Source organism: Benincasa hispida, chromosome 8 (genome assembly GCF_027475165.1).
Source record: "Benincasa hispida cultivar pf3 chromosome 8, pf3_genome.v1.1, whole genome shotgun sequence".
In the NCBI taxonomy this organism is placed as follows: domain Eukaryota; kingdom Viridiplantae; phylum Streptophyta; class Magnoliopsida; order Cucurbitales; family Cucurbitaceae; genus Benincasa; species Benincasa hispida.
The window spans coordinates 32,569,115-32,590,507 of NC_143485.1; the positions used below are offsets into that span (position 1 = coordinate 32,569,115).

Sequence of the window (21,393 nt, forward strand, 5' to 3'; positions counted from 1 at the left end):
ATCTGGATAACTCAAGTATGAAGCTCTAAAATGCATCTTTAACTCCAAAATGGAGGAGGGTACATCTGTTCGAGAACACGTGTTAAACATGATGGTCCACTTCAATGTGGTGGAGATGAATGGGTCCTGCATCGATGAGGGCATCGATGAGTCCACTTCTGCACTCGTTGCCAGATAGCTTCCTGCACTTTGTTAGCAATGCTGTGTTGAACCAAGTTGAGTATACCCTTAAAACTCCCCTCAACGAGTTGCAGACATTCTAATCCTTGCTGAAAAAGTAAGGAGAAGAAAGTTGGTAAGGCAAATGTTGCTTCATCATCAAACAAGTTCCATCGGGATTCAACCTAAGGAACAAAGTCTGCACCTTCTACTTCTAACACTTCTAAGTGGAAAAGGAAGAATGGTGGTAAAGGAAAAGGGAATGTACCCACTAACCCACAACCTGTCGCACAGTGGGGAAGGCGACCAACACCAGTTAAAAAAGGAAAATGTTTCCATTGCAACCAGGACGGACATTGAAAGCGAAATATTCCTCGCTAGTTGAAGGAGAAAAAAAAGGCTAAGGCCAAGGCAAAGCAAGATAAATATGATTTACTAGTTTTGGGAACTTGTTTAGTGGAGAATGATGATTCTGCCTAGATTATTGACTTTGGGGCCACTAATCATGTTTGTTCTTCTTTTAGGGGATTAGATCCTAGCTGCACCTTGAGGCTGGTGAGATGACGATGTGAGTAGGCACCTGGCACGTCGTCTCAACTGTGGCAGTGGGAGGACTCCAGTTGACTTTACATAATAAATTTATAATTTTGAATAATGTGTATGTTGTTCCAGAGTTAAAACGAAACTTAATCTCTGTAAAGTATCTGATTTAATGTAAATATACTCTCAACTTTTCGGTGAATAAAGTGTTTATTCTGAAAGATGGTGTTGAGATTTGTTCAGCAAAACTAGAAAATAATTTGTATGTGCTAAGGTCGTTAGCAATAAATTCCCTCCATAACATAGAGATGTTTAAAACTGTCGTAACTCAAATAAGCGACTTAAGATTTCTCCTAAGAAAAATGCCTAACTTTGGCACCTTCGATTAGGGCACATCAATCTAAATAGGATTGAGAGGTTGGTGAAGAATGGAATTCTAATTGAGTTGGAGGAAAATTCTTTACCTGTGTGCGAGTCATGCCTTGAAGGAAAGATGACTAAAAGACCTTTTACTGGAAAAGGTTATCGAGCCAAAGAGCCTTTATAGTTAGTGCATTCAGACCTTTATGGTCTGATAATGTGCAAGCCAGGAAAGCTACGAGTATTTCATCACTTTTACTAATGATTACTCACGGTATGGGTATATATATTTGATGCAACGAAAGTCAGAATCCTTTGAAAAGTTCAAAGAGTTCAAAGCTGAAATTGGAAACGTATTGGATAAACGAATTACAACACTTCGATCAGATCGGGGTGGAGAGTTTTTGGATTTTGAGTTCTAGAACTATATGATAGAACATGGAATCGTTTCCCAACTCTCAGCGCCTGGTAAACCTCAGCAGAATGGTGTATCGGCAAGGAGAAATAGAACCCTGTTGAACATGGTTCGGTTGATGATGAGTTACGTTTCCTTACTGAACTCGTTTTAGGGTTTTCGAGTGGAGATTGCAGCTTATATCCTCAACTATGTTCCTTCCAAGAGTATTGCCAAAACACCTTTAGAGTTGTGGAACCGGCGTAAATCTAGTTTGTGTCACTTACGCATATGGGGTTGCCCAACACATGTGCTTGATGTTAATCCTAAGAAACTGGAACCACGTTCAAGGCTGTGCCTATTTGTAGGCTACCCCAAAGGTACACGAGGGGGTTAATTTTATGATCCTAAGGAAAACAAGGTGTTTGTGTCGACAAATGCTACCTTCCTTGAGGAGGATCATATGAGGGAGCACAGTCCATGTAGTAAAATCATGTTGCGTGAACTTTTCAACGAAACTACTGAAGCTTCAACAAGAGTTGTTGAAGGGTCTGCTCCATCAACAAGAGTTGTTGATGGAAATTCATCTGGTAGGTCAAATCCACCTTAAGAGATGAGGGAACCTCGATGTAGTGGGAGGGTTGCGAACCCACCTATACACTATATGGGTTTCACTGAAATCCTGGTTATGGTAGCTGATGGCGAGGTTGAGGATCTGTTGTCTTATCAGAAGGCAATGGAGGATGTTGAACGGGATGAATGGGTCAAAGCCATGGATCTCAAGATGGAGTCTATGTACTTCAACTTAGTATAGGATCTTGTAGATTAACCTAATGGGGTTAAACCTATAGGTTGTAAAAGGATCTACAAGATGAAACGTGGTGCTGATGAGAAGGTACAAACCTTCAAGGCTAGGGAATTGACTATGAAGAAACTTTCTCGCTTGTTGCCATGTTAAAGTCTATTTGTATCCTTCTGTGCATTACCTCATATTATGACTATAAGATATGGAAAATGAATGTCAAGACTACCTTTCTGAATGGTAATCTTGAGGAGACCATTTATATGGTGCAGCGCGAGGGGTTCATAGCCCAAGGTCAAGAGCAAAAAGTTTGCAAACTAAATCGGTCCATTTATAGGCTGAAACAGGCATCTCGATCTTGGAACATTAGGTTTGATACTGTGATCAATTCATACAGCTTTAACCAAAACATTGATGAGCCTTGTGTCTACAAGAAAATCATCCACAATTCAGTAGTTTTCCTATTGTTGTATGTAGATGATATCCTACTCATTAGGAATGATGTAGGTTTACTAACTTCAGTTAAGAACTAGCTAACGACCCAATTCCAAATGAAAGATTTGGGAGAGGCTCAGTTTGTTCTTGGTATTCAGATCTTTCGGGATCGAAAGAACAAAGTGTTAACGCTGTCTCAGGCATCGTACATTGACAAGATGTTGATCAAGTACTCGATGTAAAAGTCCAAAAGTGGCCTACTGCCTTTTGAGCATGGAGTTACATTGTCTAAGGAATAGTGTCGTAAGACACCTCAAGAGGTTGAGGAAATGAGACGGGTCCCCTATGCATCTATCGTTAGCAGTTTGATGTTGTGATGTTATGTACTCGACCTGACATCTACTACACTGTGGGGATAGTCAGTAGATATCAGTCTAATCCATGTCAGGATCACTGGACCACCATCAAGAACATCCTCAAGTGTCTTTGAAGAACGAGGGACTACATGTTCGTGTATGGATCTCAGGATTTGATCCTTACTGGTTACACGGACTCTGATTTTTAAACTGATAAGGATTCTCGAAAATCCACTTTAGAATCGGTGTTCACTCTTAACGGAGGGGTTGTAGTATGGCGAAACACTAAGTAGGTGTACATTGCTGACTCCACGATGGAGGCCGAGTATGTAGCGGCTTGTGAAGCTGCTAAGGAGGCCGTTTGGCTCCGAAAGTTCCTAACTGATCTGGAAGTTATTCCAGACATGTCTAGGCCCATCACCCTTTATTGTGATAATTGTGCTGTGGTGAACTCCAGGGAGCCTAGGAGTCACAAGTGTGTAAAAATACAGAGCGAAAGTATCATCTCATCCGTAAAATTGTGCATTGAGGGGGCATGATAGTCACGAAAATAGCTTCAGGGCACAACATTGCTGACCCATTTACGAAGGCTTTCATAGCTATAGTTTTTTAGGGTCACCTACAGAGCATGGATCTAGAGGACTGTCCACAACTGGACTAGGGCAAGTGGGAGATTTTTTTACTAGGCCTGCCCCAGTTTATTGTTTGTACTTGTATTTATCTTGTACACCCACTCGCTTTAGGACAAGTGGGAGATTGTCAGGGTTAATGCCTTAAATCTTGTAGGGTTCTGTGTTTTGTAAACACTTGTATGAACAAACGCTTGTGATGTAATAATATGAGATATTTTCTTCACTGTTGTTTATGAAATATGAGATATATTATTTGCATCAACCACAAACCAATAGACTAAGATCCCAGGTTATCGTTGTAACTTAAGCATGTATGTGGAGACATACAAGTGGATCATGCCTTAAGTGATAACCTAAATGGTTTGTAGTATATGGATAAATGAGAGAAACCTTATCCTGGTGACACTACGAATACGACCCACTTTGTAGATGTTACAAGTGTTGTAAAGTGCTACTGATGGTCCAATCCTGATCATTTATGCGAGCGGGGTGTCTTATACAAAGGAGTTTGTATAATATCAGACAAAAAATGTTGTGTCGTTATATAACGTCGTTCATGACAGAGACCTTCATTTCACTAGGATGACCATAGGTAACATGACTTTAATCCTGAGTGAGTTGGAACTCCTGCCTGTGAGGGCGGTCCTTTGATTTGCATGGGTGTGAGTGGCCAGATTTACGACTCAAACCTACCACCTTGGGGATTTGTCTGATTGGGGAGCTAGGAACTCAACTACACAAGATAGAATTCACTCCTTCCCCGAAGTAGGGGTGTAGATAGATTGCTCCCTTAAGAGTTGATTCTAGGGCTTGAACAATATGGTGTCACACACTTTCTCATGGCCCGAAAGGTGTTCACTCATAGTAGGACTATGATGTATTGTTCATTAGAGAAATTAGTGATACTTAAGGAGTTAGATTTAACTATAGGGGCAAAACGGTAAATTGGCACAACTATACTTACGAGCGATCTATGAAGGGTTATCGTATTGTTGATTGGTTATGTCCAATGAATATAGAAATATATCTGTAGTGAGAAGAGTGCAGCTGCCGGTCTTTAGTGGAGTGCCCGACAGTTAATGAATAGTGGATTTCGTGATTAAAGAGTTTAGTCAGCTATTCACATATCGTTGGAGCTTCAAGCTATAGGTCCATAAGGTCCCTTTGGTAGCTCAATGGATTAAAGTTGAGAATCAGTTTTTGGGTTAGTTTGAAGTGTTCAAATTAACAAGAGGGAATTTGATTATATATGATATAATTAAATTGGTTCAATTATATGTGATATGATTGATTTGATGTATAAGTTATATTAATTGGAGGATTTGCGTATAAATATGATTTATATTAAATAAAGGAGAAAAGAACTATGGTTTAAATATTACAGATGATGTGATATTAAAACTACTGGTTATAAATATAATATGATAAGTTAGTTATTATATTTATTTATAATTTAAACAATTATGTGATAATTGTGGTTGGTTATTTTCTCCATTAACCGTGAAAGTGGGAGGTTATTTTTAGTTTTTAATAAATGATGAATAAAATTAAAAGAGTTTTTATTTTACAAAGAGATCGCTTCATTAGTTGCATTACTGATTGTTTACTCACGAGAGATATATGATAGCCTTTTGGCGAGAGACTAAATGATCGTGTAATACGAGAGACTAAACGATCATGTAAAGTATTTTTCTAAACGATCGTGTAAACGATCTAGCGATTTACTAAACGATCGTGTGCTAGCGAGATTTACTAAACGATCAGGCATTCTCAGTCTATGCGATAGATAGAACCTTCTCCCATTTGCTTGATCGTGTAGTTTGATCGTTTCCTTCCTCCATCCTTCTACCAAATTCACACAGAGCCCACATCTCTTAGATTCTCACTCCGAGAATACCAAGATTGCCGAGTGGTTGTGTCGAGGGGTTGCTGTGCGTGGAGTAGAAAACTCGTGATTACTAGACGATTGGCTAGGCGATCTGAACGATAGAGCGAGAGATTTACAGAAGAAGTGTTATTCAAAAGTATGTCTCTCATTCCTTTTGTATTTGATTAAGAAAGCATGCTGTAATTTGTTCTAAGATGCATAACTGTTCTATATGTTTGTGAGTGCCTTTATTCTTTCACACTAGACTTGGAAAGATCTTGCTTCCACTCACTGGTTCTCTTTTATAAGAGCTCCTTCACATAGGTAACATGACCTTAATCCTGAGTGAGTTGTAAACTTTTGCCTATAAGGGCAGTTCTTTGATTTGTATGGGTGAGAGTCGTCAGATCGTCAACTCAACAAGCCTACCATTTTAGGGATTCGTCTGATTGGAGAGTTGGGAACTCAGCTACACAAGATGGAATTCACTTTTTCCTCGAAGCAGGGATAAGTAGATAAATGATTTTGGGTTTTGAACAATGTGGTGTCACACCCTCTTCTGGCCTGAGAGGGTTTAGTCATAGTGGGACTATGATCTATTATTCATTAGAGGGATCAGTGGTACTTAAGAAGTTAGAGGTAACTATAGGGCCAAAACGGTAATTTGGCCTAGCTGTACTTATGAGCAATTTATGAAGGGTCATTGTACTGTAGATTGGTTAAATCCAATGGACGCAGAAATATATTTGTAGTGCGAAGAGTGCAACTGTCCGTCTTTAGTGGAGTGCCTGACAGTTAACAGATGGTGGATAATGTAATTAAAGAGTTTAATTAATTATTCACGTACCGTTGGAGCTTCAAGCTACAGGTCCATAAGGTCCCCTTGGTAGCTCAAAAGGATTTAGTTGAGAATCAGTTTTTGGGTTAATTTGAATTGTTCAAATTAATAAGAGGGAATTTAATTATATATGATATAATTGACATAATGTATTTGATACATTATAGTTTAATTGAAGGAATAAATATTTGAATGTGATTCAAATATATTTTCTATAATTGAGATTCATAGTTGTTAAATTTAATAGAAATATGATTTATATTAAATGCCATAAAATAGAGAAAAAGAACTATAGTTTATATTGTATATGATGCAATATTAAAACTATAGATTATAAATATAATATGATAAGTTGGTTATCATATTTTTTTATATTATTTATTATTTTGAATAATAATCTTTTCTCTCTAACCACCTTAGTGGATTGTTAAGTGGTTAGAGTGGCAAATGGGATAAATAAAATAAGATTTTATTTTTCCATTAGACTATCTACACGAAATTTACAGAGACTATATGATAGGCTCTATCACTACATGAATGGAGAATCTTGCTATACAATAGTGCTTCTTCCCCAATCGTCTTCCTCCTCCAAACTCTCAAACTCCCTCCTAACCAAAATAGTAAGAGCCCACAACTCCTGAGTTCTCACCCCGAGTATATCGAGGAATCTAAGCAGTTGTGTCTCATTTTTTGTTCATGAGATTCTTGAAGAAAATCTCCAAGGTTGCTATGATCGAGTTTTGTTTTTGTTCGAAACGTTCGTGACTATTCGAGGGTTGTACGAGAAGAAGTGTTCTTTAAAGGTATAATCACACGATCCCTATTTCTTGTTTATAAAGCAAGCTATAATTTTACTTAGAATGCATAAATGATTTGTTTACTGTAAATTTTTGTTTTCAATCTAAATGGGATTTGGACGATCCGCTTCCGTTCATGGATCTCTTGTAAACATGTTCCTTTACTCTTCAAATCTTCGATCCTTTGAAGCTTCGAAATGTTGCCTTTGTCCAAAATTACACTCCTCAGGGAGGCTTTATCGAAATGTTGCTTTACGCTCTCAAAATAGACCTAAAAGTGCCTTCTCAAATCAAATCAGCCAAAAATTGCTTATATAGACAGCAGTCGCAGCGTTGCAATGCTCCAATGTAGCGTTGTAATGATGACGGTAATTTCAGCATTACTAATCGTAGCGTCGCAACGCTGTCGCTATCTTATTTCCATGAGCTCTTTGCCTTAGCATCATGGCGTAGCATTGCAACACTTGTTCAACGCTGACCTGTCTCTGATTTTTGAATTTTCTTTCCTTTTTCTCCATTGATCAATGCCCTAGGTCAAAACTTTGACCTTCTTGGGGGTATTTTGGTCATTAATCTTCCAAAATTGTTCTCATCCAATTACTCGATTTCCTACAATCAAACAATAAAGGCATCAAAGATCTCAAATTAAGAATAAAACTAACTAAATTCTAAGCCCATAAAATGCAGTTTTTGGATGTGTTTCACCACCTAAACTTAGAACTTTGCTAGTCCCGAGTAAAAAAAAACAAGACTATAATGAAATTTAGATAAGCATGCAAATGACTCAAAACCTCATCATTCAGAATAAGCATATTAGATCCATTAGTAGAAACTTTCTAGCACATCCCAACGTTAAAGGATTTCAAGGCCAAATCTCATCATTTCCAACGTGTGTGTGTGCAAGTCACATTTAATTCAAAACGCAAGAATAAAGTTAGGTTCAATAGAGCTTCTCAAGTTTTTCCCCTACTCTGGCTCTTTCACCAATCATCAAGCATCCACACATTCAAGAAAGTAATATGTTCACTAAGGTGCCATATATATATATATATATATATATATATTAACAACAAAATGAGCTCTAAACTTGCATCATTTTACCTAAGGGCACTAGCTTTCACACATCCACTGTAGGGAACCATACCTAGTCAATTCCCATGTGTCCTAACTAATCACAGAAACGAAAACTCTTTTTACCCTCATCCATGCATACACATTACAGGTTTAAAATAATAAAAAGATATTTCTTTTAAGCACATGAGTATATACTCTATTTTTTTTCCTCAAAAGCAACAATAATATTCTTATGTTTTCCTCTTAGTCTAATATTACAAACCATCATGCACATCAACCCTCTAATTAGTGGGACCTTTCGAGGTGACAATCAAATACACTACACTTAATCCTCCTTTCAGTTAAAGTTTCTAAATTAAAGTGACTACGTGCTCAGGCTATGGGAGACTCAAAGAGGGACTTAAAGATAATTTAATTCAAGAGTATGTCATCCCATTTCCACATCAGATCATCTAACATGCAAATTTAGAATAACTCATAGGCAATCATAATCACTACATCCTTAGCAAATTTCACAATTTAAGCATAAGATCCTCTTTTTAATTAAAAAAAAATTTAAAATTTTCTCAAAATTCAGCCACTCAAAACAATTAATCAATAATCATGCATAAGACAATTTTTCTAAATAACATGCATAGCAGCATAAAAACACAAGACAATCAACAATATCACCCCTACCCCAAACTTAGAAACATGCATTGTCCTCAATGCAATAAAATAAACATAGAGAGTGAGTGAAACTGGCCTGATTAATGAAGTAATCCACGTGTGTCAAGCTTATAAACCATGCTTCAATTTGAGGGCTCCTGTAGAACCTAGACTAGAAAAAGATAAGAGTGCTGACCATGAGTGCTGAACTAAAAATAAAAATAGTAAAATAAACTAAAAAAGAAAAAAGAAAATAAAAGCTTAGGTTGCCTCCCAAGAAGCGCTGTGTTTAACGACCAAGCTAGACGACATGGGAGATTATTCTTCAAGGTACATAAAAATTCTCCCATTTTTTAGGACCCTTCTTGGTTGAAGCAATATAACCTACAAAGTCTTGTAGGTTGTCCATCTTCTCCCGGGTACCTAAAAGTAGGAAATTATTTTTGGTATTTTTAATTTTTTTTTTAAAAAAAAAACTCAAAATTAAAAGCAGACTCAAACTGACACGATTCATAAGAATATGGGAGAGAAAGATCAATGGTAAAAGGACTCTTGAGTGATGGAACATAAGGCTCTTCAACCTTAACCTTAATCAGTTCTTAAACTTCCTTATCTAAATTGGGCATATCTTCTCTCTCAATCTCACAAACCAGCTCTTGGTATGACTCTAATGTTCCGACTCATCCTCATCATCAGAGTCTGTAATCACGACCTTCCTACCTCAGTGGTATTGAAAATATTTTTCTCAAACAAGGCTTTAAATGTGTCAACCATCAGATTGTGTTGATCTCTTAAACGTTTCAGAGCTGCCTCATTCTCCACCAATTGGGCTTCTATCCTATCCAACCTCCTCCTCTCTTCCATACAAAACCTCCTAAATTGAGACTTTAAGATAGATTCTTTTAACTGGTCCTCTAAAGAAGGGTTCTTCTATATTGGGGGTGGATAAACATAAAAACTTCTATACTCATAGGATGGGTAACTGATGGGATATGGGTATGGGTTGAAAGACATTGGTGGTGATGATGGTAGTGTTGGACCTAGATTAGGTTGGTAGAACCTATAAGGCCACCCAAAATTATAATAAGACATGGTAAAGCAAACACCACAAAAGAAAATCACACAAGAGAAGACTCAAATAAAAAAAAAGTGAAACAAAACAAAATAAAAATAATAATCTACACCTTAAACTAAAATGAGTCAAAACTCTTAAATATTAAAAGAAATCAAAGCACAATTCCCTGGCAATGACGCCAAAAACTTGATGGTAGCGCAAGCGCACACGTCAAATTATAATATAGTAAAATGGTCAAGAGACCGAGTATCGTTCTCTAAGGAATTGGTTTGACTCTTTTAGCTATTTAGAGATTTTTTTTTCAATTTTATTTAGGGGACCAGACTGTAATGAGAACCTAACTAATCTAATCCTAAAAAGCAAGAAAAGATAAAACTGGGGTGAAACTAGACAAAGACATGTTATAGGGTATGATTTCTTTAAGCGGGTTAACTAAATTAATTATTTTGATCTTAGATTGATTCATGCAAATTATAGATCTTGGAGTCTTTTATACAGGTATCTTCTCTTGAGCTCAACACTTTCTAATGACTAACCATCGACCCAAATCTCTTCTATCGCTTAACTAGCCACAACATTAAGTTCCTCCGTCAACAATCTCTATTAATCTCCTATCACTCTCGTGCATACTCGATTAACAATTTAACATGCTAGATCAAACTCAACACCTTTTCTCTTGAGACAGACATTAAGTAAAGAACATTTAATTAGTGATCAGTTAATCAAAAGCATTAAGAACAAACATGCTAAAATAATTATGCATAAATTTAATCCAAGAAGCAACTAATTCAGTTTTCACAATCCATAAAACCAAATCAATACCCTAGAAACACAGATCAGTCACTCATGGTTACAACATAAACATAGACCATTCACGAGGTTTCCAAACACAAAGGAAAGAAAATAAAATAGGGAAGAAATTGCAAGTCATGTTCTTGACTCTCGTTCTCGAATCTGTAATCGCAAACCAACGATCTCTTCAAATCTTTGATCCTTTGAAGCTCTGAGATTTCGCGTTTTTCTAGAATTACACTCACGTTCGATCCACTGTAGCATTGCAACGCTGACGGTAATTTCAACATTACTAATCGTAGTGTCGCAACATTGCGATGATGCCCTGTTTCCATGAGCTCTCTGCCTTGCAGAGTCACGGGGCAGCGTTGCAATGCTTGTTCAACACTACCCTACCTCCGATTTTCGAATTTTCTTTCCTTTTTCTCCATTGATGAATGCCCTAGGTCAAAACTTTGACCTTCTTGGGGGTATTTTGGTCATTAATCTTCCAAAATTGCTTGTTCTCATCAAATTGCTTGATTTCCTACAATCAAACAATAAAGGCATCAAAGATCTCAAATTAAGCATAAAACTAACTAAATTCTAAGCCCACACTTTTTGGATGTGTTTCAAGAGTCGCATCTAGAGGACATAAATGCTTAGCCTGACCCCGGTAGTGGGGTTACTTACTGGTTATTTTATACTCATTCTTTGTAATGTTTATTTTTTAGGTAAGAGTAAGAACACGCTGGCGAATGACAAGCGAAATCCATGGTCGAGTCATTGGGGCCAGTCATATGCTTCCTCTCATGTTTTTAGGATTTTATGTTTTAAAATTTCTAGTCTTGATGTTTGAACTCGAAATTTTGGTATTTATGCTTCTGACTTTCTGAGAAAAATTTCTAGTTTTGTTTTATGGTTTTAAGGATACTCTGCTAAATGAATTTCAGTTATTTAGTTTTAATAAAGTTAATTATTTTATGTTTTTTATTTGGTTTTACTAAGTCATGAAAAGATGTCAATTTGAGTTGTATGCATGCATGTCTATAGTAACGACCTAGTTAAGTCCTAGGAAGTTGGGTCATTACATATATTCCATGGCATTGTGGTGAAAGCACTTGAAAAGTTCTTTCTTAAACTTAGATTTTTGTTAGTTTTAGTGGATGAATGTGTTTGTTGATGCTTTATTTGTTTATTTTATAGGAATCAAGAATTTGGGTTGGAACCAGCAAAATGAAGTGTATAATGATGGAAGTACCCTTCAGGAAGGTAAAGTTTGACCTAGGACAAGAGAAGAGGTAAAAAAAAAAGAGCTAATAAAAGGCATGGACGACACGTTGCAATGTTGCAGGGCCCTGTGCACGACACCTTTAACCTGAGAGGAAAAAAATATGTATGGGAAAAAAATATGTATGGCTTTGTGGTTCCATATATAGCATTGCAACGTTGTGTAACGACAACGTTGTCGCACTATTATAAAATTTGTAGTTTGTAATTAGGTCACCTAGGGCATCACAAAGACTGAGAGGCTACCATTTAGAGAAATTCCCAGAGCCTGAATGTTAGGATTGAGTGAAGGAGATCGGAAGGACAACATGGATGCGGTGCTAGCGTCGGATCTTAATTAATAGATAATCTCTTCTTCCTTATTTTTTTCCCAATCATTTTTTGTGTATCATGTTTAGAATGATTTTTTTTAACATTATAAGTTGCTAAATTATTAGTACTGCAGGGATTTACTGAATATTTTAACTTTATTTATGAATTGTACTTTTATTATTTTGACCAGCTAAATTTACGGGCTTAGTCATTAAACCTACCATTTTTTCATTACGTATCTCTCCTTTTTCATTTTTTATAATAATCTTTCTGTTTTACCCCTTCTAATTGATTGGCGGTTGAATGAGAAGTTTTTGACCAATCACAAATTATCATGTCATTTTTCAAATTAATGACGAAATTGTAAACCATTATATTTGGGACTAATTAAAAGTTGATGCATGTCCCAAATTGAAATTGTCGACATAAGCTGACAAGTCTCGATGGTGTCATGTATTTTCATCCTGAGAATTGGATTGAATAAAACATTTTTGTCCTATTTGGTATTAATATATGGGTATAAGTCCAATTAATGCAAAACTAGGCTTAATTTGGCCCAAAGATTAACCAAGCTCAAGATCCAATTAATCGGTCACAAGATCAAAGTCCATGAACAACCAAGCTCAAGTCCACAAAGGCCACCTTAAAACTCTGTTAAATAGAGGAGTTCTCCTCAGTTTGAAGGGTTTAAAACTTTTATACCCTATAGTGCTTAGAGAGAATTTCTCCCAACAAACAAAGAACTCTCTAACTCTTGAAACTGAATTACACTTGAAGATTGAAGTTCTTTGGAGATACAAATATTTTTCCAAAACTTCAACTTCAAGAACATCCAAGCATTATGCTTTCTCAAATCAAGCGTACGCATTTAACATCAAGAACAAGCTACAAAACTTTCTAGACAAATCAACATCACGAACAAGCTGCAAAACCCTCAAGACAAATCAACATCGAGAACAAGCTACAAAACCCTCGAGATAAATCCACGATTGAGAACAAGTTGTAAAGCCCTCAAAACAACCTACAAAGCTCTTAAGACAAAGCTTACTTCTTCGGGGAAAGCATCAAATCATTAAATATTAGAGACTATATTCACAATACTGAAATGATACTGAAATTTCTCTGAAAATCTCATTGAAACATAGCATTCTTATTATTATTATTATTATTATTAATACCAATAATTCTTCTTCTTTAAGCTCCTTAAGTTATTTTTCTGGCTTTAGAAGTAGTCAACCGCTTCCAATTTTATACTTTAAGTATCTTTTTCTTTTTTAATGTATTTTTTTTCTTATTCCTACTTTTTTGGGTGTAGAAGGAGATATCTCTCTCTCTTCTTTTTAGTAAAAGATAGTGATTTCCTGTTTTTATGCTTTTGATTTTGATTTTTTCATTTTTAAAGTTTTGTAAATGCACAATAATAGTTTGTAATAATTTACTACTTTTACATGTTTTTATAATTTTTTTCTCTTATCAAATCTTAGAGCAATACATCCCGGTCAAATTTGATTGACCGAAGGATAATATTTTAGGGTTTCTAACTTCTTAAATATATATATATATATATATATATATATTTCCGAAATAAAGTTTGAAATCCTTAGAAATATAAAAAAGAGAATCAGTTTTTAGGGTTTGTGTTTAGAAAGAAATAATATTATAATTTAAATTAAAATCTAAAAATTGTTAAATTAGGAGAATAATCAAATCATCTAGATAGAATAAAAAATATTTTTTTCAACTAAAAAAGGATCTTACAAATTTTATACAAAATTAGAAGATATAATATGTTAGTTCAATTTAATATTTGAAATTAAAATTATAATAACATCCTCTAAATCAAAATTATAAAGATTTTTTCTTAACTACGGACAAGAATATCCCAAAATGAAAACAAAAATAATAATTTTATTTTTATTAGTGTTTGAAGTTAACAGAAGAATTAAATCAACGCATTCAAAATAAATATTTTTTTTTTATAAACTAAGAAACTGTTATCACAAAATAAAAAAATAGAAAAATATTCTAGTTTATTTAAAGTTTAGGATAGGAGGATAATCAAATCATATATTTTTGTTTTTTTAAAAGTAGGAGAGGATTTTCACGAATTTTTTTTTTTTTAAAAAAGCAATCTTTGTTTAGATCAAAGTTAAAAAAATAAGATGAGAACCAAATAATCTAAATAAAAAAATATAAATTGAGTGATATTTATCACGAAATTTTAAAGAAAATTAAAATTAAAATTTTAACCTGAGAGTATTAACACGAAATTTTAAAATATATATTCTTTTGTCTAAATAAAAAAAAAATTAAGAAGTAACCAACCCTTCAAAATAAAAATTCTTTTTGACTATTATTACAAAAGTTTAAAAGACTCGAAATTCTTTCATAGTTTTGAAAAATCTTTAAATTCATTGTATTAATATATCATTTTTTTTTTATTGAATCCGCACTTTCACTTGAGTTTTTGTGAATATTTCATTTAAAATAACAACCTATTTTTTATTATCATAACAAATCTTTAATAATAAACATATCCTTAATTATATCTAATTGATTAACATCTATAGACCCAATAAATTAAATTACTTTGTAAATTATAAGAGTACCACTATTGAAAACCTAAAATTTAAATTCAATAAAAAACTCTAACTTCCAGCTGTACATAAATTTAACGATTATGAAAACACTAAAATCAAAGTAAAAATTAAAATTTTATAAAAAAAAAAAAAATAAAAAAAAATAAAAGAGAACCAATATATCTCCTCGATGGAGTAAACAATTACCTCTTTCTTAAATTATTCAAATATTTATTTTATTTAATCTTTAATAATTATATAAATATATTTTTCTTCCATTTCAACTTAAATATGTATTTTTAATGTTATAAAGGATGTGCAATGTGGAGTATTCAACTAGATTTTTCTTTTAAAAAATGGAACAAATTAGTTCGATTCAAAATTTCATTATAAAATATTAAAAGATGATTCTATTTATGTTACAAAAATTAACTATTAAACAATTAAATAATTAATAGAAATCAAATCAAATTACCCTCAAAGTAAAAATAAATAAATAAATAAATAAAAAATAAATGTGTTCCCTTATCTTTATTATGTCATCATAGCTAAATCAAAAAGAATATAAACATCAAATCAAAAAATATTTGGTGATGTGGGGTCTGCAGACATTTTGCTTTTCATTTTGAAGATTTATTTTAGCTTCTTCTTTTTGTTTTTTTTGTTTTCATTTTTTTTTTTTTTAAAAAGGTTCATATGAACAAAACAAGGAAATTAGATTTCCATGAAACATTCATCTATCAAAATTCAGAAAAAAATGACTATTTAATTAAACCTTATATTATATAGATAGATGAAACCTTTTAACTTTTTGATATGCCTATGAGATTGAAAAACATGGTCTGGGTTGTCCAAAGAAAAAGTTTGCACAACTGTAAACAACGACCTACTACTAATGGTATTACCATGGAGAAATTTTTTACTTATCTATGATTTTTTGGAAGGAAAAGTCCAAATAGTTTTTTAAAATTATATTTACATATTTCTCGTATAATGAAATGATGAAACCTTTACTACTACTTAGTTTCTCCATATTAAGTTTCTAGCTAAAGTTTTCTTTTACTTTGGTTTTCTTTCCGTTGTGTCAGTTCTAGCATGACAATGCATTCTCAACAAGATTGGGATCAATCTGGTGGTGTAGCTAAACTTGATCGTGAGGTCGTAAATGAAGCCCTTGTTATTAATTTGGCTACTAATGAGTGTGGGACAAAATAAAAATTCAATTTAGGCAAGCAACAAAGAGGTAGTCCAAGTAAAAATTATTATTACCATTAGAATCTAAAATTTTAATTTTAGAGAGACTAATTACTTCCCTATGGATTCAACTCGGTTAACTATTAAGTACTATAGATCAAACAAACTTGGACCAATATTTTATTTTGACCGAGCCTCGACAAGCTCGAATATATTGTATATAATTTATTTGATTTTATATCTAATTTAAACATAAATTTTAAATTAAATTAATGTATCAAAAATAAAATAAGATGTGACATGGAATAAGTTAATAAAAAATGAAGAGTAAAGGGGATGTAGAAATGGGAAATTGTCGTTAATGACCTTCTAATGTTTTCATCTTTCACAATAGTACTCTTTTAAAAAATTTATTGCAATAATTTTTCTTGATGGATCTTGATTGAGATTGACCTTGAGATTTGAATAAAAAGTTAACCTTATTATCTTATAGATTATTTTGAGCTTTCTTGGTGAAATCTCGGGATGAACACTGAGATTCTACTAATTTTTTTCAAATTATTATGTAATATTTCTAAATCTTATACCAAATTTTGCATCTTTTCAAAATTTTCTCAAAATGTTCATATTTTTGCCAAATCTTATATTAAATCTTACTTTTCTTTTCAAATCTTTAACTCAATTTATGTTTCCACAATTATCAATCAAATTTTCAAATGTATTTACCAATTATCCAAATGGGTCTGGGGTGTTTGCATTTTTAAATTTTGAAAAAGGTCAAATTTTGTGAAAAACTAAGTAAGATTTGGGAAATATATAAAATCTATTTCACGTTGTAAGATGAAAAATTAATTTTTAATCCAAATCTCAATGGTCAATCTTGACCGAGATAGACCAAAAAAACTACTTCAGCCAATTTTCTAAAAAGATGCTAATGATAATAAATGGAAACATTTGAGGATTATGTCTAAGCAATTTTTCTATACAAAACGTTACTTTTGAAAGGGTTATCGAAAACCATTACTTGTAATAAAATATAAAACTAACATAATTAATTATGTTAGTTTTATATATTATTAGAAGTAGTAACATAATTAAATAAGTTTTATATATTATTACAAGTATTTTTTTTAATAAAATCTATATTATAAAATTTAGTTTAAACATTTAAATTTAAATTAATATATAAAGAAACTTTTTTTTTACAATATGGGTACGGGAGGATTAAACTTCTAGATGTTAATTGAACTGCGCTCAATTTGGCATGAATAACCAAAAAAAAAAAAAACATAATTGTAAAAGAATAAATTAATAGGAAATGAGAGAAGAACAAAGGAGATAGAGATTAAAATCTTTACCTTTTTTTTGACAATATATGTCAGATGAGTTATGTTCATATTGGCCGTAAACCATTAGTTTTGAAAGGTATCAAGTACCCTTAGACACGGATAAAAAAAGCATGGGAATAATAAATATTCTCATGTCACTTTCTTTGAAAAATTGTATCAAACAAGGGACTATATATTTATCCCTTCTCTCCCTCTCGTCTTCATTCTCGTCTCTATTCTCGTCTCCAATTTCTCAACCCAAATAACCTCCAAATGGCAGACTTAGAGAAGGAAGCAAGAGAGAACTTAGGAGTAAAAGTGGAGTATGGTCATTGCCTAAAACCTATTTTGACAGAGAATGCAGATGGGGTTGTGCAATGGCCCTCCTTCATTAACCTTTATCAACAACTTATTGCTGGGATCTACTTGGACAATGGAACTAAGGCAAGTATTACAATATTATTTATTTCATTAGACTATTATTATAGTTTATATTAGAATTGACTTATAACATAGGTATATTTGGGAGTGATTTTGGAATGATAAAATCATTTTTAACATGCTTAAATCACTTTTTTTTTTTTTTCTCTAAAGCACTAATGTTTGGCTATGAGAACATGAAAGTGAGTTCATATTAACCACTTGAGAGGTGGCTCCAAGTGATTTTTGTTAGGTGATTCGTAAATAGTTTCTTTTTAAAAAGATCTTTTATATTTAAAATTATTTTCCTATTTCATTTTATTGCCTAAAATTATTAGACAAATTGTATTTTTTGTTTAAATTTTTTTCCATTTTTATTATTTATTTCTCTTTAAATTTGTCCCCTCCTTAATTTTCTCTCTCTAAAATCTTGCAACATTCACCTCTATCTTATTCTATTTTTTAAACATTTTCTCACTTTTTTTTTTCTCTCCAATGGTTTTTAATTCTCTATAATGTTTTTTTCCCTCTTTCTCTATGGTTTTGCTCTTAAATATTTTTTGTTTGTTCATCACTGTTAAGTTTTTTTTTTTATTCTCTCTTTAAAGTTATTATCCACAAATTTTTGTAATTCTCCCCAACATATTCAAACTTAATTTTACATTAATATTTAATTTACTGAGAAGAGAATTTCACATTTGTAAGCTGAGTATCATTACTTTGTATGCAGAGGTATTGGTTTGATAAGATCACAAAGAGTAATTCCTACTATGTATATCCAAAAAGCTTCTCAATAGCTTGGATTGATGATCCTCGATACTGGAAATGGACAATCGTGGAACACTTCAAGTATGACTTTCTAAAATTTGTTCAATTTTAGTTTTTATATTTTCAATTGTCCGAATTTAGTTTTTGTACTTTCTGTAGATCTTAAATTTAATCCTTTCCGTTAGTTTATTGTTGTCTTTTTTTATTAAAAAAAACATTTTTGTTATTTATAAGTATTCATACTATAAATTTTAAAAACATATTCATGTAAAAACTAAATTTTAGATTGATCGAAAGTATAAGAATTAAAATGAATAACTTTTAATCTTAAATATATCTCATTCCATTCTTCTATTTGATTATCTCTTTTTGTATGTGTTGAAAAACAAAATGATGAATAATTTGAAAATATATGACGAGATAGAAAAAAACCGTAGACGCTTAGGTCTGAATTTGAATGAATTTAATCTTTATAATTTATTTAATAATTAAAATTAAAAAGGTTGTTTGGGTATAATTTAGAAGAATAATTTTATCTTTATATACTTAGAACAAATAGTTGGAAGAAGTTAAAATTCAATCTTTGGTTTATAATTAGAATTTAGTTTCTATGGTTTAATAAAACCTTCATAAGTGGTCCTATAATTTTATCAAAGACTATTTATTAAATTTTATCAAACTATAGGGACTAAACTCTAAACTTTTATAAATTATGATGGAACAAATTGGTTGAATGAATAGTGTTTATATATTTGATCTTTTGATGGTGTAAAAAACTTTGCAGTAGGAGAGTTGAAGCGGCTGAGCTGATAAGGGTAAGTTGGTTTGATGTGCGTGGGAAGATCAAGGCATATTTTCTCTCACCTGGGATTACATATGAAATCTATTATGATTTATTCTTAAGGAGTTCTGCCTCTGGATGGAATGAAGCTGTTGTCTTCTCCATCAAGTTGCCAAATGGGTTTACAATTGCGAAATCTGAAGTCCTACAGAATAAGCCACGAGAGCAATGGTTTCAAATCAAGATCGGGGAATTCAAGGTCGACGATAAATATGGTTGTAACAGTGTTGAGGAGTACGAGTATTCCATGTTGAACCATGGAGGGCATTGGAAGACGGGGTTGATCGTCAGAGGTGTTGGAATTCAAGCAAAGCAACCATCTTTACAAATAGGTTGCGGATGCTCGAGTTAAAAATGAAATCTCTCTCTCTCACTCTCTCTATCCTCAGACTACCTACTTGTATTTTGGTTTAAATAAATGAGAGAGGTACACTAGTCTTGTTTTCTAATGTAAACAACAAGAGTTATGTAATAGTATAAAAAATGATATATAATTATAAAAACTTTTGCTTACAATACTTTTTATTCTACATATATGCACTTAATCCATGCATCTTTTTTTATACGTAGTAGAAAAAATAAAAATAATTCAATTAAAAAAATCGTGATATGATAGATTTTTATTATATAAATTTTTATTGAGTGTTGTTTGGGTTGTACAATAGATGGGTGGGTGTAGTCTTTACTAGACCCATTTTTTTTCCATATTATAAATGATGGATCTATGTGAAGTAGTGTCATGAAATTAAAGAATATAAATATAGAGCAAGAGTTTACAAATATTTCTGGAATCTTAAAACATAAAGGGTAATTGACAAAAATGACATATTTAGGGTTTTAGTTTTGAAATTTAGACCCTTTTTAAAAACATCGTTTTTTTATCCCAATAATGTAAAATTATTATGATGCCCTTCAATATTTCAAAAGTCACGAACTCTCCTTCCCAACCTACCCTTTTGGCCTTTCCATTTCCCTCTTCTATTTCCTCACTCGATTGCTACCATTTTCTACCTCAATTTCGATTACATTTCAAATTTTCTTACCATTTTCCTTTCATTTGATGATTATTTGGGATTTTTCATCTAATCAGGTATACATTTTCATTTTTTCCCTCAATGTTAGTTTATCTTAAATGCTATAAAATGATTGTTTTAAATCTATGTTAAATCTATGTTGAATGTTAATTTTTTTCCTTATAACATCATGGTCGGCATTTTCTAAACAATTTGCAGGCCTAAAATTAATTTTTTCCAAAAAAAATAGCACCATTTTTTTTCCAAAAATCGGTCTCTACCCGATCGGGTAGCATCATTGGGGTCGACCTCTAAAGTCTGAAAATGGAGGGTTACACTTACAGAGTCACTAAGTGTTCATAATTTTTAACAAAAAACGATAACTAAATGACTATAGGAATAAGAGTTATTATGGAGATTTAGTCATGAATGTCTTGCTTTAGTGAAGGAATATTTGACTACCCCTCGATAGCACTTATTCAGACTCACTATTTTGTCGTTGCAAATAAATAATGATTATGGGTACATTATTACTTTTTGCTAAAACTTGATTTGGATTTAGTTGCAATTCACTAGTAATTAGAATTTGTTTAAAATTTCAGAATGTCGAATTCTTCTAGAATACTCACTTCCGCATTAGTTAACGGTAATAACAATTCAACATGCAAATTACTAGCACAAGATGATTTAAAACAAGTTTTAATAGAGGAATGTCCTCTATCTCCCATCTCATCTAATGTTTTGAACTATATAGATGAGAATGTGAAAATCGAACAACATAGTAACTACGATTTACTTGTCATCGAAACATGCTTAGTGGAAATAATAAGAAGACCTGGATAATAGATTCAGGTGTCGCTAATCATATCTATATTTTCTCACAAGAAAAAAGTTCCTGGA

General features: G+C 32.6%; 1 protein-coding gene across 1 annotated transcript; it reads left to right on the forward strand.

The window, feature by feature from the left end:
- The first annotated feature begins 17,678 nt into the window (after positions 1-17,678).
- On the forward strand, positions 17,679-19,998 carry LOC120082625 (lectin-like). The gene is made up of 3 exons (XM_039037878.2): positions 17,679-17,895; positions 18,602-18,720; positions 19,424-19,998. Exons 1-3 carry the CDS (start codon positions 17,725-17,727, stop codon positions 19,830-19,832), a joined length of 699 nt encoding a protein of 232 aa, XP_038893806.1. The 5' UTR covers positions 17,679-17,724; the 3' UTR covers positions 19,833-19,998.
- The last annotated feature ends 1,395 nt before the right edge of the window (positions 19,999-21,393 follow it).